The sequence below is a fragment of the Rhinolophus hipposideros genome (genome assembly GCF_964194185.1).
Source record: "Rhinolophus hipposideros genome assembly, chromosome: 11".
NCBI classification, from domain to species: Eukaryota; Metazoa; Chordata; class Mammalia; order Chiroptera; family Rhinolophidae; genus Rhinolophus; species Rhinolophus hipposideros.
Window position 1 is genome coordinate 629,590 of NC_138057.1, and position 25,139 is coordinate 654,728.

At 41.7% G+C, this 25,139-nt stretch overlaps 2 protein-coding genes across 4 annotated transcripts in view; one reads left to right on the plus strand and one right to left on the minus strand.

The window, feature by feature from the left end:
* Positions 1-14,274, minus strand: part of ASPN (asporin) — a 29,223-nt gene extending 14,949 nt beyond the window's left edge. Inside the window, exons 1-4 of one of the 3 annotated variants that reach the window (XM_081065627.1) lie at positions 14,016-14,223; positions 12,892-13,009; positions 6,027-6,299; positions 2,242-2,354 (exon numbers count right to left, since the gene is read on the minus strand). In XM_081065627.1, the coding sequence (XP_080921753.1) occupies positions 2,242-2,354; positions 6,027-6,276 (363 nt within the window). In that variant the 5' untranslated portion in view covers positions 6,277-6,299; positions 12,892-13,009; positions 14,016-14,223. Of the gene's footprint in view, positions 1-2,241; positions 2,355-6,026; positions 6,300-12,891; positions 13,010-14,015 lie in introns of all 3 variants that reach the window. The other 2 variants (XM_081065626.1, XM_081065628.1) reach the window with 2 other exon arrangements.
* The window catches only part of CENPP (centromere protein P), a 237,788-nt gene that overhangs the window by 128,561 nt on the left and 84,088 nt on the right, over positions 1-25,139 (plus strand). The gene's annotated exons all lie outside the window — the stretch shown is intronic.

The window sequence follows — 25,139 nt, forward strand, 5'->3', positions numbered from 1 at the left end:
TCTATGTAAGGACAGAAGATGAGGAAAATATAGCCTTTCAGAAGTAGGACAAAAATTCTTCTTGATGAATGTGGCTATAATCATAGACTGGAAATGACCTGGGTGTGTGTGTGTGTGTGTGTGTGTGTGTTGATCTCACTTGTTCCCTAATGCTGGATTGTCCTTTGTATAAGAACCACAGTGCCAAATAAGCAGCTGAAACACAATATACAGAATTTATAGAATATCTAAAAATCATTTTGATTCCCTTTAAAGACAGGTACCTACAATTAAATAAATGTTTTCTGAAATCTACAATATGCCCACAATTTAAGTATAAAGTAGGTGCTTTCAAAAGTGCTTTGCATTAGTACACTGGCCAGTGTGGAAACACTAGACTGGTGGCAATAGTAGTTACCAGTTGGGCACCTTGCATGGATTCACTCATCTAGTCTAAATGACCACTCTAAAATCCATGCTACTTTTATACCCCTTTTACAGCTGAGGAAGGTCAGGCTTAGAGAAGTAAGCCACTTTCCCAGCGCACACTTCTGGGAGAGCCAAGATTAGAGCTCAGTTTCTCCTCACTGTAGGACACTCACCCTCCAACGTAACACCTTGTAGAATTTAACTAAAAGAAAATTAAGGAGGCCTAGACAGCTTCTGACACCTTTTAGATCGTCATTTCCTAGTGATTAACAGGAGTCTGTGTGGACTAAGTCCCTGGAAGACTCCTAAAATGTAATAAATAATGATAAGACAAATTGAAACCTTTTTATGATTTCAGTATTAAATATAGCATTAGTTATTCTTGTGGTTATAGCTGAATATAAGTTGAAGTGGTAGAAGCCTTCATAAGCTGTATTTCCAACTTGGGAGAGTAGAAGAATGGCCTTGCTGTTCTCCAAACGTTTCTGTGGTCTGAAGTGAGTATGCGGACTGGATAGATCCTTGATGGAATCCACCGCTATTCTGATTGTCTTGATATTTAAGTGAAGCCTCTGTTAAAAGGTAAGTATGTGCTCTTCTAGCTGCTGTGTCTCCATCTGTACATAGCTACATAGGTATATGGTGTATGGATGGAAACGATAGCAGGATGGAGCCCAGCCAAGTCCCCGCTGTCTGCACTGCACAGTTGAAAGGGGAGGGAACAGTCAAGGCCCCATGAGCAGAGGTTGGCTTTGCAGAGAGGCTGTCTTGGCTCCTTCCAGGCAGGCTTGGCATGAGGAGTGAGCATGCCTCACGGTCCTAGCACTTGACCTCTTGTTTGTCCTTGTTCATCCAGCTGGCCAATAGGCGCTGGTTTGCATATTGGGACTCAGTGGTCCTGTTTCCTTGCTGCTGGGAACTGAGCCAAAGGCAGTGGGCAGGCAGGGTGGCCTCCCGTCTCAGACACAGGGAGGTGAGAGGCTATAGGCATGGCAGCAAGAGAGGTATGGCCATGGCGTGTCTCCCTTCTCTTGGTGCTGTCGCTCCGCTGACATGACACTTTTACACTTGTTCTCCGCAGCACAGCGTGAATGTGTGGGAACTGGGCCTGAAGGGCCATGCTGACTTCCCACTACAGCCTGGTGCAGAAGAGAGGCTGTCCACCCTCCACGCTGACAGGTGGGCGACAGATAGCACCTCACGCCTGTGACACGGTGGGAGCAGGCCATCTCCCAACTTAATTCCAAATGAAATGAGCAATTGTACTTGCTAAAATCTAGCAGCTCAAGATGTTAAAAAGGAATAAAATTCTTTCTAAAAGAATTTTAGAAAACTAAAATATTAATATAGTAAAAAAAATTCTTTTTCACCTTTAAAGATCTAGAAAAAAAAGCTATACAACTATATATTAGTCAATTAGATACATTTGTGATGCCTTAAGATAAGTCAATGGGTTTGGGGACAGATTTTCTTATACTGCATGCTAATGAGTAGGAACTCATTAATAAGTAAATAATCATTGTCTTATTCAGTATTTTAGTGTGTAGTTACTGTGGTTACCTAAGTAGATCGTAAGCTCATTTAAGGACTGTTTACTTAATTATTAGCCCACTGCCTTTCACCTGGCTGTTATTAAGTAAACATCAGTTGCATTAAATTATTAATTGATGTGGTGTATAATTTTTCATTAACTAGAACACCAGTGAATAACGGACTTTGTCATTCTTCACATACAAAAGTAAGACTTGTTACACAAACTCAATATGAGTGATCATTTTAGCAGTGATATTTTTACTTAAATATTTGAAAATATGAGCATAGATTCTTACATACATAAAGTGAAGTGAGTCCTTTAAAATCATTTTCCTTGATTTCCTTAATTTTATTGTTTTGAAGGTCAACCATTCGAGTATCAAATGGAATGTTGCTTGGGATGGAGGAGAGACCTGAGAAATAAACAAACATGTTACATACACATATGCTGATTAGATTAGATTGCTCATATGTTAGAAATGTGCATTTGTTAAAATCCATGGTTACCATTAAGTAACTGATGACTTAACATGTAATAGATAACAAAAACATTGTTGTTTTGGAGCCTAAAGACCTTTTCAAGTAACTTACTTGTTTTTACAAGGTATCTAACTGGGTCTAGCTGTTGCTGCTTGTCTGCTTCAAGGTGACATGAAATGGAGCTCAATCGCAGCATGACAATATGACTGTGAGGAACTGACCAGCAGCTGAGCCTTCTCTGATGCACTTTTGGCTGAGGAATATTAAAGATCTTTGCAAATTTTTAGGCTGCTGTAAGTGCTAAATTAGAGTCTGTGAGTTTTCATCATTTTAAGAAGCCTTAACATGTAGGAAATTATGTAATTTCCTTTGCAAAGATCTTTGCAAATTTTTAGGCTGCTGTAAGTGCTAAATTAGAGTCTGTGAGTTTTGATCATTTTAAGAAGCCTTAACATGTAGGAAATTATTCTTAGGAAATATGAATTAGACTATTTTCAAATACATTATCAAAAATTTACTACCCATCTCCTTTAATAATGAGCTTCTCTAATCAGTCATAAATTATTTGATTTTCAAAAACATACGCATCTATAACTTATTGTTGTCATCAGGGCGTGCGGTAAACCTTACTGATTTCATCACCCCCCAGCCAGGTGCTTCAGTCTGCAGATACCTGGGCCCCCTGCTATTCCCCATTCCTCTTTACAGGTGCAGGGTCACCTTCCTGTTCTGTCGTCTCGGGTTCAGGCACAGCTGCATCTTCTTTTTTACATGAGTGTAGTGTGCTGAGGACACACCATCCTCAATAAATGTTAATTAAATTATTGAAAAGATTTAAATGTGTTTGTTCCCTCTTGAATTAAAAACAAAAAAGAGCAGAAAATTACCAGGACTAGATGGTGCATTTCTTCCTTCCTTTTCTTGCTATCCCTAGATGGCTGGACATGCCCACCCTGCTTCTTGTTAGTCATTCCATATAGTAGTTACGCTTGATGAGCACTGGGCCTTGTTTTCCCCAACATTTTATTGTTGAAATGTTCAAACATACAGAAAAGCTGAAAGAATTTTACAGTGGAAACCAATATTCTCTTTCTGCCATCAACATTTTACTATATTTTACTTACTGTCCATCCATCAGTTCATCTTTTTTTATGCATTTTAAACTGAGTTTCAGATATTGGTGCACTTTCGGTGGAGCCGTCCTTACTCCTGAAGGTAGTAGTATATTTAATAGCCCCAGTTGAAGAATTCAGTATCTAAATATTGTGAATAGCAATATTTAACTCCATAGCCTTCCCTCCATACTTTAAAATTGACAACTCTTTCAAGAAGTTTGACCACAGATAGAAGGAAAGGGGGGAGTAACTTGATAGGCTAACAAGGTAACAGTCTTGTTTAGAAAGTGAAATGGAAGGTCTTGTAGGAAGCTGGGTGCCCTGCAGAAAGGGGCTGGTAACATACGAGGTGTGATCAAACAATACAGTGAATGTTTAAATTAAAAAAAAAATTATTACAGTAAAAGACACATTGCCATTACCCCCCACCAAAAAAAAAATACACCCCCTCGCTTTGAACACACTTATTGCATCATTTTTGCCACTTTCTGAAGCAGTTCTGGGAGTCCTCTTTCCTGAGTGTCTTTAGTGGCACTGTCATGGCTGCCTCGATGTCCTGAATCGTTTTGACTTTGGGGAAGAGCCAGAAGTCACATGGTGCCAGATCCAGTGAATAAGGTGGATGAGGACACACTGTACTGTTTTTATTTGACAGAAATTGCCATGTACCAGAAGCAGTGTGTGACACGGAGCATTGTCATGATGGAGGATGATTTAGGCACACTTTAAAACACACCTTCTCTCAATCGTAGCTCACACCTGAATGACTGCACCAAACAAGTTGAAATTTCTACACACTGTTACTAAGGTTCTATGTGCTACTTCCTATTGTTGAAGATCCCTGCCTTTCCGTTTGATGGCACTCAGCAGCAGCATTCACCACATTTTGTGATCACAACAGAAAGGCTCCGTGTCATACATTGCTTCTAGTACTGCAGTTCTGTCAAATAAAAATATTACCATGTGTCCTCATCCATCTTATTCACCAGATCTGGCACTGTGCAACTTCTGGCTCTTCCCCAAAGTCAAAACGACCGTGAAAGGTAAACATTTTGAATTGATTCAGGACATTGAGGCAGCCATGACAGGACAACTTAAGACACTGATGAAAGAAGATTTCCAGAACTGCTTCAGAAAGTGGCAAGAATGACGGGATAAGTATGTTTGAAGTGAGGGGAATAATTTTTTTAAAAATTTAAACATTCATTGTATTCTTTGATCACACCTTGTAGACTTTGACAGATCTTCTCCACCCTACTCCAATTAAATCAGGAGCTCTGAGATTCATTTCCTGAGGAAGAAGAAGCCACAGGTGTCTCAATCCTTTGTATTGTCAGTGGTCATGGGGCAGATGTAGCGTATGCTGCTAACTGTGACATGTCATTTTAAAGGTATGTGTCAGGCTAGTACAGATAGTCTTAAGAGAATTTCATTCAGTAATTTTTTTCAAAGCTAAATATTCAGGAAAACACTATTTGCAACCAGTTGTCTGTCATGGGGTAGTTGGCTTTCTGTTCTTTGATGACAGTCAGGCACTGGAGCAGAGCTGTGTAGTGTTTCCTCTGGAACAGATATGAAGGCCGTCACTTGCAGATGGTCTATGCTAAAGATGGACATTTCTTTTGTCACAATCTTACCCTGAACCCGCTCAGTTTACATCCAGCTGTGTCAAAGCTGATACATTTTTATCGTGAGTTTTGTTAAAGTCTGTAGAATGGATTGTAATAAGCTTTGATTATTGCCATAAATGCTGTAGCAGTAAGAAGTAAGTCTAAAGCTTTCAGAGGCACCATCTGCTCGTATGCACTCTGGACGTGGCCCTGATGGGAGATGGGTGCCAGACCTCGGCTCCCCGCTGCGTGGCAGGTTTGAGCCACCCCCTTTGAAAATAGCTGGGTACAGCAACTCTTGTTGTGAATTTCCCTCACACCCTCTCCCCGAGAAGCGTGTGAGTATCCCTCTATTTGAGGATGCCTTCATTAGAAGTATTAAAAAATAAAAAAATACTCAGCAGATACTTTAGAAAGTAATTTAGTTCAGCCACTTCTTTTCTAGACAATTCTAAACTCAAATCACTCAAAACAAATAGAACGTTACGTTTAAAATGTCTAGATTAGAGATTTCACAGCTCTATAACCTCTTTATTGTCCTGCACAGTCAGTTTATTTTGTTATTGTAGAATTTTACCAGAAAGCATAGTCTCAACCTGCTGACATCCTAAGGTAAAGAAGAAAAGTAAATGAAGCACTTTGGTTCAAATTTGGGAAGCAAAGGAAATGTTCTATATATACGAAATTTCCATTGTTTTCCTCTGATTTTTGAAATAAGTTGGGATGTACTTTGGAGTTTGTTATACTTCCCAAAAATTTACATGAAAAATCCCTTTACAGTCAATCAGCTGATTTTTGAAATTTCAGTGAGCACTTTTCCTATTCTTTTAATTTCCCAGAATGATGTTATTCTCCCAAACAAGTTGACATATGTTCTTACCTAGATCCGAACAGTGTACAACTCTTGAGTAGCACTGGCATCCAAACGGACACGTTGGAAACAGATCAAATGGAAAGAAGGGGTTAATTGACTCTCTTGTTGGAAAAAGAGAGTTGTCAGGGTCAGTGTCCCCATTGCCTTCATCTTCCATGTCCTTCAGCATCTCATTCTTCAGCGTCATGTATGAAGGGTGAAACAAGGGTTTGGCGGAGCACAAAGCCAGGAGCACTAGGAGCATACACTCCTTCATGTCGTCTGCTGTAGGGGACCAACCTGAAATTGAGCAGATACTGAAGAGTAAGTTAAGGTTTAAACAGATACAGTTCCTGCGTCTGTACATCTCTCGGAGCTCACAAGAGTGCAGGTAATCCCTGTACAACACGGCACTTCTATAACACAGTTTCGCTCTAACACGGTTCGGGAATTGGGGAAACCCCTCGTACAACACGGCATCCTGGAACACAGTCTCACTCTAACACGGTTTGAGAATTAGAGCAATCCCTGAACAACACGGAGCGTAATAAGAGCTTTCAAGAGCAAAAAATATCTCATTCTAAATTGGGGAAATCCCCGAACAAAATGGAACGTAATAAGAGCTTTCAAGAGCAAAATATACCTCATTTGAAATTTTTATTCAGGCGTGGATATCGTATCAGATTTGACTGCAGAATTTTAAAATTTAGTAGAATTTTAAATCCATTTTGTTCGTGGCCTATTAAGTTCAGAGAATGAAGATATCTTGTCAAAATAAAACGACCTCAGTTAATGGTCCTTAGTAGTGATGATGAAGAAAACATTGTTTAATACATATTAATATGGTATACTTTTGGTGAAAATTGCTTTAATAAAGATATTTCTCTTAATTATAAAAATATAATAGTATGCTTTTTTAAATTTTGGAACCTATCTCCCTTTTTTATACTAGTTCTTTGTTTCGTATAACACGAATTCGCATAACACGGCATTTTTTAGGAACCTAACAACCGTGTTATACAGGGGTTACCTGTACAGCGAAATGGCGTTCTTATCCATTACCAGTGTGTGAGTAAATTTATAAGAAGTTGTGGGAAACAATTGAGTATGCATTGGAAGCTTTAAAAAATCTTTTATTTTTTTATCCAGTAATTATACTTTTTGGAATCTAATCTCAGGAAACAATTCTAATGTGCATAAAGATGTTCATCACAAAATTATATACCGATAATAGCAAAAAATTAAAGATAATCCTATGGTTAAAGTGAAATATTAAAATAGTGTAAATTCATGAAATACTTTGTATCCCACAAAATATTTGCAAAGATGTTTAAAATATGAAATATTCTTTTTTTGGAAAAAAAGCAAATATAAAAAATCCATACATAACAAACAAACAAAAACTGTGATATCAATATACCTCATTGATGATAATCTATGGGTAGTAAAACCATGACACTTCCTTTGTCTTTTTAAAAAAAATTTTTATAATGAGCAATAAGTGCAACTTTTATAGTTAGGAAACTAGTAAATGTTTTTAAGAACAAAAGCAGATTTCCATACTTGATAGTTCCCCAAATACTACCCTTGCCTTAATCTCTATGTCACTTGCAAAGTAAAACCCTCATGCCCCCTTAGCATAACATCTGGAAGTTTTCTTTAACAGATCTTTCTCTCTCCCACTTTCCTCCCTAGGCTCACTCTCAGAGCTGGTCACTTTTTCCAGTGTTTTGAACTTCTTCCTTCTAATGGGTTCCATTGTCTAATACCTGATCCAAAGCCTCTGAGGTCTAGACTGTTCTTTCTTATTCATCTTTTCACTGCATTCTGTTTGGTTTTTTGAGGGGATTTGTTTTCAGTTGTATTTTTCAAGGCCCACACAATATTGGAATGTACAAACAAGAACCCTCGAACATAGATTTGTTGTTATCTGATGGTAGATATTCCCACAAGTGTGTTTACATATCACAGTTTCTTAACCATCACCTGTGAAACATACATTCTTTATAATTTTTAAAAATTACACAATGGAGTACTATTCGGCGGTAAGAAAAGATGATATAGGAACACTTGTGACAACATGGATGGATCTTGAGAATATAATGCTAAGCGAAATAAGTCAGACAGAAAAAGCAGAGAACCCTATGATTTCACTGATATGTGGTATATAAACCAAAAACAACAAAAGAACAAGACAAACAAGTGAGAAAGAAAAACTCATAGACACAGACAATAGTTTAGTGGTTACCAGAGGGTGAGGGGAGAGGGGGGTGGGTGATGAGGGTAAGGGGATCAAATATATGGTGATGGAAGGAGAACTGACTCTGCGTGGTGAACACACAATGGGATTTATAGATGACGTAATACAGAATTGTACACCTGAAATCTATGTAATTTCACTAACAATTGTCACTCCAATAAATTAAAAAAAAAATTAAAAGCATTATGAAATCATCCAAAACAGACGCGTGCCAAGCTTCTCTGTGGGCATGCATTTGGCAACACAGATTGCTGAGGCTGTGTCCTGGCAGGAGGGCATCTACACTCGCCCAGATGTCCCTCAGCCAGGCCACCAAGCAGGGTGGTCTGCTGTGCCTGAGCACCAGGGTGTCCAGTCAGTGAGAGCTGCTCCCGCCTCAGGAAGACCTGGACTCCCAAATGGTTGAATTATGCCAGCTGTTTACAATTTCTCAGAACCTAGAAATCAGCTTTAATTCTCTTTTTCTGGACTTAGGAAACAGAGGTGAATTAACTTAATTAAAATATTCATTTTTATGTGATGTCTTTTAATCACCAGAGGAAGTTAAAAAACACACACACAAAAACAGCCCTACTGTCATCGGTTATTAACCTGACAATTAACATTATTTAATTTTTCGAAGCCTAAATGGCAACATGAACATTTTGCCCACTGGGTGGCTGGACATCACCAGCCTGATAACGTGAGGTTTCCCTGTGATAACCCACACTCAGTTTGGAGAGGAGATTATAGGACATATCTGAGAACAGCCAAAGTTTTTAAAATTTTAACAGCCTTATTCTGAAATCCCACCTCAGAACTCTGCACTGCCTTGTGGAAGTGTCAATTCAGATTTTATTCTAGGTGCCTCCCTCACATTAACCAGGACTAATAGGATGTGCAAAGAGCTCCAGTGGCTTCCCCAAGGCCACACAACCAAAGAGAATTAGAAACCGAGTTAGAGCCCATGTGTTCTAACCCGTTCTCCGCATCTGATGCAGCCCACGTGGGAACACTCTACTTTCATCCCCAAATCTCGTGGCCTTACAGGCATAGTCTGTCATCTCTTCCTCTCCAGCCAGTCCACACATTGTTTGCTGTACAGAAAGGGGTGCATGCACAGCTTGGGTTGGGAGAGGGGGACCCAGAGTGGTTGTGTGGTCAGATTTGGATGGTGCAGAAAGAGAAACTGTGCTGGCAGCTCAAAGCCCAGCAGCTTCTGTCAGCCATCCTGGGAGACAAGTAGCTTAGCATTCCCTATTCCCGTCACCATGGAATCCTGGCATGGGTGGCTGGCTGAGGTCGACTGGGCTTCTTTTCCAATATCACTTTGTCTCTGGCACATTATTTCTGCTGCTTGGCTGCCTGCCTCACTTTGATCCATCATATTTCTTGACCTTAGGCTTCTTTGTGGTTCCTGGCTCCTTAATGCTTGGTTCCCAGCTTTGCCTTGACCTGCAAAACTCTCATTCCGTAGCTAATTCAGTTCTTGAGCCTTAGCTAAACCAAAGCTTATCCCTGGTACCAGTTTATTTAACATTGTTCTGCGCTGCAGCTGTCTTCTGTGTCCATAGCTGTCCCTAACCTTGGCAGAGGAGCTGTTGAATTAAATGTCATCTGAGATCCTGTGTCTGGCTTTTTTTGAGGTTGCTGCAGTCTTTTAGTGGGCATCTGTCAGGTGCCTACTCTGTACCAGGCACAGTGTTAGGATGTGGACTCTGTGGCATAGACAGGTCAGGGTGCTCTGGATGGGACCCCCATCCCTACCCTCTTCCTTGCTCAGAAACCAAAACCACAGCTCCTACTCCACTCCTCTCAGGTAAGTGTGGGCTTGTTGTAAAAGTTAGTATGTAGGTACATTCATGGAAAAACTAACCAATACATGTCCAGGTTAGGAAACAGAACTAAAGTGCAGGCCGTCCTGCTGTCTGTGCACACGCTAAGGAGGGGCTGCCAGATGTGCAGTCCCCAGACTCTGAAAGGAAAGCTCCTTACCGTAGCTCTATCTACTCTTCATAACCCTCAGTGTACTCTTTGAAACTAATAGAAATGAAGACATCCATAAAATACACAGGAGAAAAAGGTTGGAACAGAACACACAAACCTAAGAGATATCTTGGGATTATGAATGAAGGATTATTTTCCTCTCTGGTACATATTTTTAACATTATTATGTTGCTTTCCTAATATTTTAAATATCAGCCTGCCAACAAAGTTGTCTTAACTCTGGTCCTCCCTGTACTTCAGCCTTTTCCTACGATTTCTGTAGCATCAGCACAATTAAAGTTCTCCTATATACTGGCCCCCAAAAGGGCAGTAGCGGTGCCCACCTGGGAAATTCTTTGGGGCCACCCCCTCTGGAAGTCTAGCCCCATTTGCTCTAGTCCACGGGAGATGAGGAGTTTAGTTAAAAGTTGTTTTTGTGTTGACTGGTTGTTTGCATTTCAGTATTGTCTTATAGAAACATAGAGGTATAAGGGCTCTAGTTTCCCAATCTAGACCAGAAAAATCTATTTAATACTTATATACCTGCAGTATAGACCCAAGAAAACCATAGAGCTTTTAAAAATATGTATAACAAGAGGAGTGTATTAGAGAGCCAAAGTGGGAAAGCAGGGCATGCGGACCCTCCCTGCGCCTGGCAGCCAGGGGCCACCTCCACTCCTGCCACCCCCTCCTTCCGCTCCCTGCGGCAGTCATGCGGCCCTGTGACCTGAGAGAGCCTGGGAGTGGGGTGCAGGCCAACGTGAGGAGCAGAGCTGTGAGGAGACAGAAGCCAGGGCACAGATGAAGAGGCCAGACTTGGGGGACATTTCTCTCCTGACCAGCCCACCCATGAGGTCAGGGGCCTCCTCAGCCAGTGTCTCTCCCTTCCTCTGTCTCTTCCACTGACTGGTTATGTGAGACCCTCCCTGCCGTCCATGAGGAGGCACTCCGGCCCGCTAGCTGAGACAGTGGCACATCTGTGGTAATCAGGAAGGTTTCCATTGCTGGTGGTGAAAGCATGCCTTGCTGGGCCCTCCCTCTGGTGAGTGAGAGAGGCGACCCATGGAAGCAGGACATGTCATCTAAGTAAACTTTCTGCTGGTGTTAGAGGCTCCTCCAGAAGATTCTGGACCAGATAGCGTGTCCACTCTCTGCGTGCATGACTCCAGTGAGAGGAATCAGACAGCACACCTCAAGAGGCATCTAGTTCCACTGTTCGTCTGTGGTTAATAGGAAATTCTTTATTGAAGCCAAAAAGGCCTTCTGGCACTTTTGTCTTTACTAGTTCTGTCTTCTGCTAGCTGTAGAAGATTAATCTTATGTTTTTGCGTTCCCATATCCTGGTTACTTGCAAAGAAAAGTCAGGCAAACCTCGATACCATGAGGAACTCACCATTTATTTTGCATCCTCAATCTGGGATGACAAAGCCCTGATAAAGTACAAGTGATTGTAGACCCCAAACCTCACCTTATTCTACTTCAGCAATTTTTTTACCAGTAGAAAAATATTGATATGTCCAGGAGGGACAATACTACATAGCAATGTTTTCCCCCCAATTATTCAGAAAGAATATAGAGAATATTATTTCTCATTTAAAATGATGGGAATTTTAGTTGTTTGTCTTATTTCAAAATTTGAGTTTATTAATATGGCTCAAGTTCTTACTTAATTAGTTTGGGCAGTAGATAGTGTTGTTTTTATAACCTTTAAAAATATTTAAGTCTTGTTCTCAAGAAGACTCAGTATTTTCCCAATTTAGACCACTTTTGCCAGAGCTTATTCATGGAAGCTTTGGATTTTGTTTTCAAGTGTCTCTTAATCAGAATACTATTTGGAATATCATTTCGGTACTAATGCTCTTATTAATAAACCGTGGCATGTTAGAGACTTTGCTCCCATTGCTCCTCGTACATCTGAAAAGGCTGAGGCCGGCCTCTAGCCCTGCACTGTCCACCCTCTGCACGGCCTCCTCCAAGGGGGTCAGAATCCCACAAGGGACTTCCAGGGACCAACGGGACTCTCCTCGGAGAGGACCGGGTGAGGTTTGCCCAGGTTCTCAGGATGGGAAATGCAGCTAAGAAGTGTCTTTCTGAATTTGCATAAGCTCCTATTTTCCACTTAAATGTTCCACAAACTTAGAATGGAAAGTATGTGTAAGTAAAATGGTATTTCCTCTCAGACACTATTATTAGGAAAATAAGTCACTGTGCTTTTAAATCCAATGCTTAAAGGTCTGCTTGGCAACTTTTCCCCTTGGCTGAAATAGTTCTCTCAGTTCCCAAGAGCCAGTAGTAGTTTTCAGTACACAAATGTTATAGAACATAGTCTGTTCACAGAAGAAATCAGACTACATCAGGCACAGCCCTGGAAGTGAATAAGTAAGTCCAGTGTCCCCACGTGCATTTGGAAACTTAGTCACAGTACCTGCTGGGCATGGAACCGGACACCGTTGTAGACTATACTGTCCTTAAAGAAATAGTAACTTGGCCTTAGAAGTATAAAGAGCACCTGAGTGAGTGCTTGCCAGCCGCTTTCCTCTTACACCAGTTTTGTCCTTCTTCAGTTTTTCAGTGCGTCTGGCAACCTAGCTGCTGTCTTCAAAAGCAAAACACTCTTGCCTTTCATTGTTCTGCTGTTTCCTATAGTGCTTTAAGACTTGTACTTACAGAATTAATCATTTGGTCTCAAACCTCAGGTTAAGTATCGAATATTCTCTTTTTAATGAAGTATTTAGTTGTAACAGAAGATTGCACATGCCCTCATCTTCCCACCACTGTGCTGTTGCTAAATATCAAAAACAAAACATCAGGATGCTTTCACGTGTATGTGGGTGTATGACATTTTTATTTCTGTTTTTTAAAACAACTCAGTGATTCTTGGTGGTATTTAAAAAAACCACTTTATTTTTAAAGAGATACAGACCCCTCAGCTTTCTTTGTGATTTAAGCCTACATCATGTGGTCATTATTTGTGGCTGTCATACCTCTGAATAAATTAACAAGAAAGAATGATGTATTCCGTTTAGATTTTGAGGGACTGGAATATCAAATACATTGTTTAATTTTTAAAATATAAGATTTAATAAAAAATTTGGGTTGGGACAAAGGCAATCTTTGTTTTAAATTCAGACTATGGATTTTGTGAAAAGTTTCTAATTTTTCACATTGAATATAGAGCGAATTAAGCTATTGATGACAAGTATTCTTTCTTGGAATTACACATTTCCATTTCAACTGTACAATGACATTTTATTATATAAGAATAAGGAAGACATATATCAAGGGAAAATATGACTATTCAAATGTATAAGTTAAATGACATTTGAGTAATCATATATTTAAAAATGTATTAGAAAATATCATAGTTTTACATTTTGAAAGGAATATTTAATGTTTCATTTAATGTATTTGTGATATTCTTAAACTTCCTTATCATTAATTATTAAGGTAATATTATTTTCCTAAAAGAACATACAGATACTTGTTTAAATGATTTTTTAAGTCAATCATGTTTATATTTATGGAAAAGGATAATGACAGGTTTTCACTTAACTGTAAAAAATAAGTCATTATTATATTGAAAATAAATTAATTACATATAAAACATATAAAGCTAGAATAATTTTAGGTTGATATGTAATTAAGTGCTGATTTTTAAGAAATTATACAGATAATTTTTACATTTCATTATGTAATTTACAAGCATTTATGTTAATAATATTAATATCCCCTTAGTATCAAGTATAAAATAATTGTGAATGGTATATGAAAAAAAAGACATGAAAACATACCTTGTAAGAAGAGAATAAGTCCTCTTGAAAGAAGAATTTCTCCACCATGTACCACTTATCTGTAATGTAAATGTTCTCATATACTACTTACGAAAAAAGGTGAGGGATTATATTGAAGAGAAAGGCCCCTTTCAGCAGAGCCTGGTGTGGCTGCAGCCTGGGTGACACTAGAATAAGCTGCTTCCACAGATTAGCCCATGTTAGTACTGAGAAGCAAGATTAAAACTTGTAACTGCTCATGTGTTTTCCATCACTGTTTGTATTGTAGCCAAGACTTCTAGCTAAACTCTAGACGTCTACTGGAGATTCTGAAGAAAAAAAGAGTGTTTAATAATGCATGGCAACTGGCCATTGAAAATGCAGTCAAAGTCATTCAAGAAATACCTGATTTGAAAAATATGAAATTCTTAAATGAATGAATACTTATAAATTACAAATTTAAAAACACCCTATATAGACCAACAAAATATTTATCAATCTTAGTAAAGAGAACCAGCATTACTGAGTATCTGCGATGTATCTGAGAAAGGAGCCATGCTGTTTTTTCTTCAGATAACTGAAGCTGTTGCATTAAGCATACTTCTCAAGATTTTCTTTAAAACAGCTTTTAGCTTTGCCACAGGTATGTCAGGGACGCTGCAGACCAGGCCCTGGGTAATGCCTGGCCTCAGCCTGTGTGCCGTGCTACAGACACACATGCGGATTCAGGTGACACTTGCTGGGACTTCCTTTTCAAGAGAGTATCAGCTGTGACCACACAGTTTTTAGGGAGGACTCGGGAAGCAGGTAGACACCATTCTCTGAGCAGAAAGGCATGGTTAGCATACCCTGATTCCCATGTCAGCTAAGACGTCAACCTTTGAGAGAGGACATTTTCCTATGTGGGCTGAGAAAGCCTCACCAGTGCAAGGTGGTGCCCCAGGGTCTTACTGATGTGCAGACTTTGGGGCCATGCTGTTTGCAAAGCACATTTCCAGACAGTCCGTTAGCAGAGTCTGTTCTCTCCTGCCATTATCAACCTGACTAGCCTTTCCTGCCTCCTAGAGAAATGGCAGCTACAGCCATAGAGAGAATGCTATGCCTCAGGTCTGCAGGGCGGCCAGGCCCCCCTAAATTCCATACCCTCCCTTGGACCTGGAGTAGACCAGTTTCATGCACTGCCACTGAGGAGCGTCCAGGCGCAGTGCCTGAGAGGGTCGCAGGCCTCCTGTTGCTTAGAATGCTCATGTTCCCAGTTACTCGGCTATATTGAGTTCAGAACCTGGACCTATTACCTTGATGGATTGGGACATCTTGAAAGTTGAACTGGATTTGATTTACCTGAGTTCCATCAGAGCAGCGGTTATATATGGGAAGCCCTTGGGCAAAATCCTGTTTGTCCTGCACAGTGTTTTATTTTGTTGTTTTGTTTTTTAACTTTTAACGGAAATACGTATTACAAAAATACAAGCAAATCATAATGGTACAGCTCAATTAATTTTCACAAACTGAATCCTGATCAAGAAAGCCTTGAACTCCCAGAGCTCCCAGAGACTCGCTCTCCTCAGAGGGGCCACTATCTGATTTAAGATACCATCGCTTGTTTCCTGAACTTTACGTAAGTGGATCAATCATACGGTACGTTCTCTTTTGTGTCTGGCTTTCTTCATTCAACATTATGTTTTTGAGTTCCATCTAGGTCACTGTGGTTAACAGTTGTTTGTTCATTTTTGTTATTGTATGGTATTCTATTGTATGAATATACCACAAATTATGTATTTCATTTGTATATATAGTCTGCGGTATTAATTCCTGTTTGGAGTGCCATGAACATTCAAACAACCTTTATCATCTGAAGCTCGTGTGTATAAATTTTGTTAGGTGGAATGGCTGCATTTAAAAATGAGGAGGTTTCAATTTCTCTTGAGGAGTAAAGTTTTGCCAGTGTGTAGCTCCTGTTTTCACATGGCGCCACTTAGCTGGGGCTGGTGGCAGCTCCTCCTCCCTGTGGGACGTGCTTCCCATCCCTACCTTTGCGTCTGTCTGCTCACACCATTTGTCCACGTCATTCTCCATGGTCATGTTGCCTGCACAGCCCTTCCAGTGGGATTCTGCCTGTATGTGGAGAGCTGGGAGGCAGTCCATGTGCGGTTGGTATTCTAAAGGTGCATTACAGTATCCCTCCTCTCTCCACGTGTGAGCCCTGAGCTTGTCTTCCTCCAGCATCTTGCTTTGATCTTTGGTCAAAGGGCTTAGGGAAGGAAATAGGCCCTGGCGTACAATGCAAGCTGGGTGGAGTGTATTTGGCTTATTCCCCCTATTCTGCAGTCAGTGTGGCTAGGAATCCCAGACACCCCCATAGTCTTGGGACTGTAGGGTGTGAAGCCTCATCTCACAACTGCAGAGGTGGCCCAGCATGCACAGACACACCACTTAGAAAGAAACTGAAGTTTCTCCCCACACCTTCGCGGGTTGTCATTGCAGATACAGCAGTGCACTGCCTCTTCCCTAAAGGAATGTGGGGAAAATCTTCTGGTTTTGGTTCTTGTAGGGGTTCAATGGAGGGGAACCTAATTCTTTTCTACATGTTTCTTTGTTATTTTTGTTGTTTGGTTTTTGCCTCATCAGGCTTTGGTCTAAATATTGGAGAATTAGTTTTACTATAGCAGACAATATCTTTAGGAATCATGAGTAACCTGCACATTATTACATGGTAAACAAGAAAATAAATGACAAAACTGAAAAAGTGATATTCTCTGTACTAACATTTTATGAGCAGAGACATGGATTGCCATAAAAGGAACTTCAACACAAATTTCTTGCATGGCCTGATATATTCCATCCACGTAAAAATAAATTGCTTAAGGCAAGCTCGCATATAATTTCTCAGACCCTTTCCTGACCTTCTCTTACTGTAGAAATGGAGTGGTCAAGGTCCAAACAGATGAGAACTGGAAAGGACTTTAGAAATCCTCTTGTTCAAATTAAGATCCAGTGGGTGAGGGTTAGGAGTGACTGTGGCCACAGGTGACGCTTCCCAAACTCAGGGGCTGCTCAGGTGATTGATTTTTGTGGTGTTCACCAGCCATTGGTTCACCAGCCATCAATCTGACAAAGCGTGTATGTGGCGTGTCCTCACTTCTCTGCCCTTACCTTCTAAGTCCATTGGGATGATTACATAACGCTCCCAGGTAGTAGTAGTTCTAAGGAACCTGTGTCTCTGCCGATTATTCAGTGAGAAAAGCAAGATGGGTCGGGGTCAGTTGTCGGGAGCCCCGAGGGATATGAGGGAGCATGACTTGCAAATACCTAGTTAAGAATGTTCTAGGCCATTGAATCCTAGCGTAATTTTAAATAATACATGTTATTTAAGAGTAACATGCTGTATATAGTAGGCACTCACAAGGCTTCTGCAAAGAGTGGCTGGTTACGACTGCACAGTCTGTTTCGAGTGTTCAGGCGCCTCTCACAGTGCACTAGACTCTAGTTTATCTCGAACTGACTGTATACAGTAGGTCATGGCCGGGGGGCCATATTCAGCCTGCAAATGTGTTTTGTGGGGAGCACGTGGTATTTTTAGAAATGAGGAAATTTTATATCAAGCTCCAAATTTACAGAATATCTTTAAAAAATCAATCTGACAAAGCACGCTCTTAATTCCTGTGCAGTTCCAGCAGTTGGCCGAGCTCATGGTGGCGACGTCTTTCACATGGGCTCCTGGTCCCTGGTGCTCAGCTCCCTTCCCTCCTCTACCCCTGTGCTTCCGAGGGCTCATTTCTGTGACTCAGAGGCTGAGAAAGATTTCGCTCTGAAAATAAATTAATGCCACAAGTTTTTATTTAAATGAATTAAGTTTACTTTATCAAAAATGAAGAACTTATACAGTTTAGTATCTCCCTTTCTTTCATCTCCCCTCCCCCCCACTCCAGTTCAAGCCGTTGTTTCTCAGTCTAGTTGTGTAGGACACAGCTCCCTGGCCCACGCTGGTATTATGAACCTTGTGCTTCCCCCGGCTGAGGCAGTCTGTCACCAGTCGTCGGTTGGCCACTCACGGCAGCTCACCGGCTGCCGGCTGCTCACGATGGCTGCCGGCCATTCACACTGGCCACCGGCTGCTCATGGCAGCACACAGCAGCCTGTGGTAGCACACAGCAGCTCATGCCAACCTCTGGCTGCTCACAGCAGCCCAGCTCCAGGCAGAGCTGTTGTTCACAATCTTAGTTGTAGAAGGCGCAGCTCACTGGCCCATGTGGGAATCGAACTGGCGACCTTCAGCGAATCCAACGGCGCTCCAACCGCCGGCCACCCAGTTTAGTTTAAAATACTGTGTGGGTGTCAAATGTTTTAAAATAATGCCTCAAAATTGTCAGTTTGTTGTGAAACTCACATAGGCAGGGAATTGCTGCTCTAGATTAGAGATAAAGGGTCAGGATGTGAACTGTGATTAGATCTTGAACCATACACACACATACACAGAAACTTAAGACATTGTTGGAACTACTGGGGAAATCTGAATATGGACTGCATTTAGGTGATGCTTAATAAATGTTAATTTCATTATGTGAGAGAATGGGATCATTGTCTCATGATTAAGTAAGAAAATGTTCTTGTTTTTAAGCAATTCATACGGAAGTGACATGTTATAATATCTACAACTACATTCAAATGTCCCCCACAAATACATATATATATATATGTATATGTAGTTATAGATATGGATATGGAAAGAGAGAAAGATAAAATGAATGTGACAAAACATTATTAATTGGTGAATGTAGGTCAAGAGTATATAGATGTTCATTATATTAATTCAACTTTTTTTATAGCCTTAAAAATATTGTTAAATAAATGGGGGAATAAATGCTAAATAATTATGGGAAATAGGCAATTTGCCTTAAATTCATTTTAACTCTGATTTAATCCCTAAAGGACTTGGGAAAGATTTTATGAATCTTGATACATGCGGTGTTTGTATGTGTATGCTTTCTGTATAGAGATTCATATCCTCAAAGGGGTTCATCCTTGAAATAGTTCAGAACTGCTGCCCTAGAATAGATTCACAGTTTATAATTCCTTCTTTATTCTGAGTGTCAGAATACTAGTTAAATTAGCATTTCAGACAGTTCACATATAAATTTGGTAATTGTGAACGTAATTCCTAACTTATTCAAAACAAATGAACCTTCAGGAGATTCTAACTTTTTTTTTTTTTTTTTGAGATTCTAACTTTTAAAAAGTTTGGATCAGTTGATAGTTTAATATAAGTTTATTTGACCACAGAGATTCTGTTACTTAGAAACACACAATGACATTTTAATAACATGATGTATTTCTATTCTTTTCCAAACTAATGTGTGTTTAGTGCAATCACATGTTATTTTTAATACAATCTGCTTTCCCTTGTGTGGACTCACATTCTTCACATTTTGTGCAAAGGAAAAAATATGCTAGACTGTAAGTTGTGATTTTATCCATGTTCATGTAGAAAGAGAAACATTAACTTCAAAGAAGAAATAGTCATGCCTTTATTTTTCAGTCGTGTGACCACTAAGCTCTATTTACTAAGTTAGAAACATTCACTTCTTTGTAAATGACTGTGTGACAGAATGGAATTCAGCGTGGCTTATAGTTTCAGCTGTTCCTGTTCAGCATGTTGGAGCAGAGGCATGAGTAATAGATTAGAATGTGCCGCAGCCTCGTTTCAGACACATAGGATCATACATGTACTAATGTGGGACTACATGGTTTGTGGTGGATTTTAGTTTCTCTAAAAGTCTTTTCCACATGCCTGTGGATCTTTTGGATTAGGTTCAGTCAGAGCTGGTGTTCACAGGGGCAGTGATGAAATAATTAAAGTCCCCAGGAGAACTATCCGCCCAGTGCGTGCTGCACCCAGGTGAAGGTCAAGCTCACACACATACTCTTCCTCTACCCCTGCACACCCACCGGGCTTATCTTGGAGAGAAGAATCCATCTGCAGGACAGGTTTACTGATTAAATAGTCTTCGAGTATGGCTGGCTATTTTAAGTATGGGGTACAAACCCCTTTTTAGGTTTATAATCACATAAGTCAGACTTAACTTTTCTTTCCGATAATGAGGTTTTGATTAAAAACCTGCCTCTAAAGTACTCCCGTGTCTATGACAAGAAGTAATGTAGACTCGGAGTCCCAGTTTCACTGTGCTTATGGAGCCCCTACTCGAGCACATTCTACTGTGGTGCCACTCTGCTCTGAGGTGGACATGAACATGCAGTGACACAGGAAAGGCAGCCATGCTTGGGAAGGCTGCTGACGTGGCCACAGTTCCCTCTGGGGCCTGGTGCTCCATAGAGTACCTGCTGACCCATCCTAGTGTAATAGGCCCATTCATCTTCCCAGCGATTTCACAATCTAAGGAATCAGTTTCCTTGAATATTTAATACGTACCATATTAAGAGGCGTGGCAGCCTGGCCACCTGCCTGCTGGGTTCCTAGCGCCTGTCCATGAAGGAATGGACACTCACCTTGTGTGACATTCACCCTATGCCTGGCACTGTCATGGACATCACCTCATGTCTTCTTGCCAGCAGCCTTGGGAGATGGGTGTCGTTCCCCCCAATTTCATGGGGGGAAACTGGAAATCACTGATGAGGATTCCAGTTCAGAATCACCATGCTTGTGCTTGTTTAACTACAAGAGATGGGCCTCTAGGGTGAGGGCCCTGGAGTCACCTGGTAGAAGTTAGAGCTGGCCACAAACTTCTGACTGTTTCCATGGGCACTTTCAATATTTTTGTTTCAAGCTGACCAAGGATCTGAACTCACACTCAACCGTGGACAGATTAACAGTTGTCATCATCAATCTGTAAATATTTCTCCTATGAGGAAACTTTGTTTTCTAAATAAGGGAAAGTGGTGGAATAGATATCATAGTAGGTTTTACCCAACCCTTTGAGGTTTCACTTAAACAGCAAAATTTGAGTATTTCATTCTTTTACGCCGGTGTCTACAAACCTGGTAATTCACGGTGTGTTTAAATGGTAGCTTTGGAAAACACAGCAGTGTTTCTGTTATGCAGAACAACCAGTTGATTCCTAAGTATTCCCAGTTGTCAAAGCATGACTTAATTGTTTATAAACTATGCTCTGTGCTTCCTGATGTCCATATCAGTAAATATTAATAAATGACTCCTTATTAATTTTATGACTATATAAATCTTTTTCAGTTCATTTTCTCATTTTTCCTTTACAGATCCTTAAAATTTGCGGATTCCTTTTTGTTTTGTTTTGAAGTAGTGTTAACATCAACTTTGAAAAACTTAGGAGTTGATTCGGCTTAAACTAGGGGAATCAGCAATCATTTTAGCACTTATTTTATGCACAGAATACAGGGATCCAAGAAATGAATTGTCTCTGTTTTAAGTTTTACAGTCTTTGGGGGGAACAAAATACAGCAGGTCCTTGAATAATATCCTTTCCTTCAATGTCATTTTGTTGCAGCATTGAGGAGGTGCCGTAGGAACTTGACTCTTGCTGTGTCAGTGGTATAACTGGGTTTGTTGCGTGTGGTGTAAGTCACGGAACCCATCAACCATGTTAAGTGAAGACTTAGTGTATACCCCTTCCTGTCTGCTGTGCAACACCCCACATGCAAAGAAATAACCAATACAGACCTAACTCCTAATGCGAGCCCTGCCTGTCACCAGGATGCTGGCACAGACACCGAATGCCGAGGGGAGAGGGGTGCTTCCCGAAGAGCCAGGCTTCCAGGCACAGCTTGTCTCGTGCCCTGGAAGCTCCACGAGGCCAGACCAGAGCTCAGGGCAGGTGCAGACTTGCAGTGCGTGTGGCTCCTTCGCTCCCCCTGGCATGGGGTGCTGGTTCCCGGCGGGGTGTGCCGTCCCGTCCTCCTTACATGCCCCTCGGGTGCATCCTCGCCTGGACTCCGCTCCAGCTGTTTGCCTCCCGTCTTTCCCACTCCCGCCCTTGTGCCTCCATCCACAGTGGCTCCACCTTCAGCATATTCTTGCCCAGATGGTCCCTTTCTCTCAGCCTCTCAGTGTCCCCACTGAGCAAGTCTTCTGTATTCCCTTCTCGTCTTACCTGGCAGACAGCTACACACTGGAATTTTCTTGGTAGTCTCTGTCACACATGCTCCTGTTTCTGCTTGTTCCTCCTGTCACCTGTGCTGTGTAGATCCATGCTAGATTATTACAGTGGTGGCTCTTTTCCTGAAACCACCGCTTTCATGACACACTTCTTTCAGAATTTGTCAGTGGTGCCTACATTTCTCATCACTGTGAATCTGGCCTCCTTTGGCCTCTGGCCTCTCCTGGGCCTTTTCCCACCACAGAGCCTCTGCCTGCGTGGCCCACACCGCTCTCACAGTCATTCCCGCCCTCAGCTGATCCAAGTCTTAGTTCAAGACCCCTCAAACCTGTGGATCTGTTCTCCTCCAGGTGTGTGTGTGCATTATACGATTCAGCACTAATCATTTCCTGTATGAGAGCGCCGGCTTCCTTGCTACTCCTCATCTGACTTTGTCAGTGTGGGGACACCACCTGTGCCTGCTGCAGTGTGCTTGACACAGTGTGTGCCGTCAGTATAACTTAGGGTTTCATTCTTTAGGTGTGTAGCCATTGTCTGTGGTTACCTTTGACATACCTACCAATCTAAAGTTATCTTAAAACAAGCATTGTATTTGTTAACACTTCCAGTGCATTGCAAGGTTTACGTTGCGTGGCACTGCACAGTTAATGGACCAGTCACATTCTGTGTGTGAATGGGGCCGTCATCCGGACCTCCCTGCCCTCCGAGGTGTCAGCAGATCAGAGGACACTACAAAGGCAGATTTCAACTGGTGTTGTGAGTGGGATTTTCCATTTGAAGGCAGTCATCTTAAGGAGTAATTAGCTTGGCCTTCATGAGGTTAACTTCTCAGGTAATGGTGGAGTCATCTGACAGTGGAAGCCCAAGGAGAGTGTGGGGACAGAGTCCCGGAGAGCAGTTTCCAGGCTCTCGGCCTCACGTGGAAAAGTGCTGGCTCGGGTAGTAGATGGCCGTCAGCTGTGGCTAGTTGGCCGTCAGCTGTAACCAGTAGCCAATTAGCCACTGATATAACTGCCGCGGCTGCGCTGGTTGGTCAGTCGGTTGGGTGGCAGGCAGAGAAACACACAGCAGGTTGCAGGTCGTGTGGATCCAGCTTCCAGTGAGACTGTAGTGGTGTGACTGCCCTATCTGTGGCTCCGTGGGTGTTCCTTTTTGGCCTAGCCATATCCTGCGTTATTATATGGGGAGCAGGACGAGAGACCCCGCAGGCTGCCTCGCATGACAAATGGCACAGCGAGCAGGGTCCCCCGCATGACAGAGAGACTACTGTGTCCTCCTCACCCTGTTGGCAGCACCGCTGCACTAGGTACCCTGCGCCCTCAGATTCACAGGTGCATCACGCCCACTCTTGGTGTCCAGACCTTCCTTCCACTTTGCAGGCTTCAGTCAAATGGTGTAGGGTAAGGCTAGACTCAGCCTTGAGTCCCCGTGGCTCCCGGGTTCTGCCCACTTACCCTCCCTGGCCTACATCCAGACCTGCCCGCTCCATAGGGAGCCAGAGTCGGGCAGAGGTGGAGGACATGAGCCTCATCTGTGCCCTGTGGCACACAGCACCCCATCGTACCCATCCTGTAGAATATGCGCCCAGCCAACTGCCTTTCAGAGTGTCGGGTCAAAGGTCAGCTATCTGGTGTTTGCAGAGCTGCTCAGGGCTGACACCACACGGTGGTGCTGGAGCTCCAAAGGGATACCCCACCAAACTTCCTTGCCCAGATCCAGTGTGGCTACAATGCAGGCCGCTGTGATCTGCACACCTAGGAAGGGTTTGCTCCGGCAAGGCCATCCCGCCGGGACTGGCACAGGCTTAGGGAAGGGCCAGGACCCTTGACTGTGTTCCTTGTGAATCTTACCACTCAGTGTGTGACTTTGGTGGTTTCTTGTCCATTTGTTTTCAGAAACAAAAGGACAACAGCGGCAGCTAGCCCCTTCTAATGGTGGCAAAGCTGCTGTGTCTAAAGGGAGAGTCCTCATGGACTCCATGAACCCTATTGAGCCAGGCTTACAAACCACTGGTCTGGTCCAAACATGTAGTTTTATAAGCAAAGTAAGTGAATCACAGAAAAGTAAAATGGCTGCATAATTAATCATCAGAGACCAAGATGGGCACCCAGGTGTCCTGATTCCTGGTTTAATTATTTCCTTACTATTCCAGGCTATATGTGTCTTTTACCATATCATATCTTTAGAGTTTTGTAAAATAGCCTTATCTACAATAAGCCAAATCTCAAAATTAAAAATATAGTTAGTATTTCTTGTGTTTACGAGGTCTGACATTAAGTTCGTGAACTTGTTGCAACGATGTTACTAACCTTTTTTGTTTTCAGAGGGATTATTCATTATGAATTTGTACCAACTGGACAAACAGTTAACCGAGTTTACTATTTGCAAGTGCTGAAAATGCTGCGTGAAAAAGTTAGACGACCTGAACTTTTCACCAACAATTCATGGCTCTTGCATCACGACAATGCACCAGCTCACACAGCACTGTCTGTGAGGGAGTTTTTAGCCAGTAAACAAATAACTGTATTGGAACACCCTCCCTACTCACCTGATCTGGCCCCCAATGACTTCTTTCTTTACCCGAAAATAAAGGAAATATTGAAAGGAAGACATTTTGATGACATTAAGGACATCAAGGGTAATACAATGACAGTTCTGATGGCCAATCCAGAAAAAGAGTTCCAACATTGCTCTGAAGGGTGGACTAGTCACTGGCCTCAGTGCATAGCTTCCCAGGGGGAGTACTTCGAAGATGACCATAGTGATATTCAGCAATGAGGTATGTAGCATTTTTCTAGGATGGGTTTGTGAATTTAATTGTTGTATATCGTATTAACAAAAATGACACTGTTAGTATTTCCAGACCTGGCCAGGCAGGGACTTCCTTAGTGGACATATGTGTTAAGAATTACAGCATATTTCTGAAGCCAGACAGAACATCTGTTTGTTTTTAACAATGTATTGTGATGTGTTTGCTATAAGGACATTTATCACTTTCTTTTAATGGAATTAAAACTTCGTCTTCAGAGGATGAAATTTCAAGGCTGAAAAAGTTCAA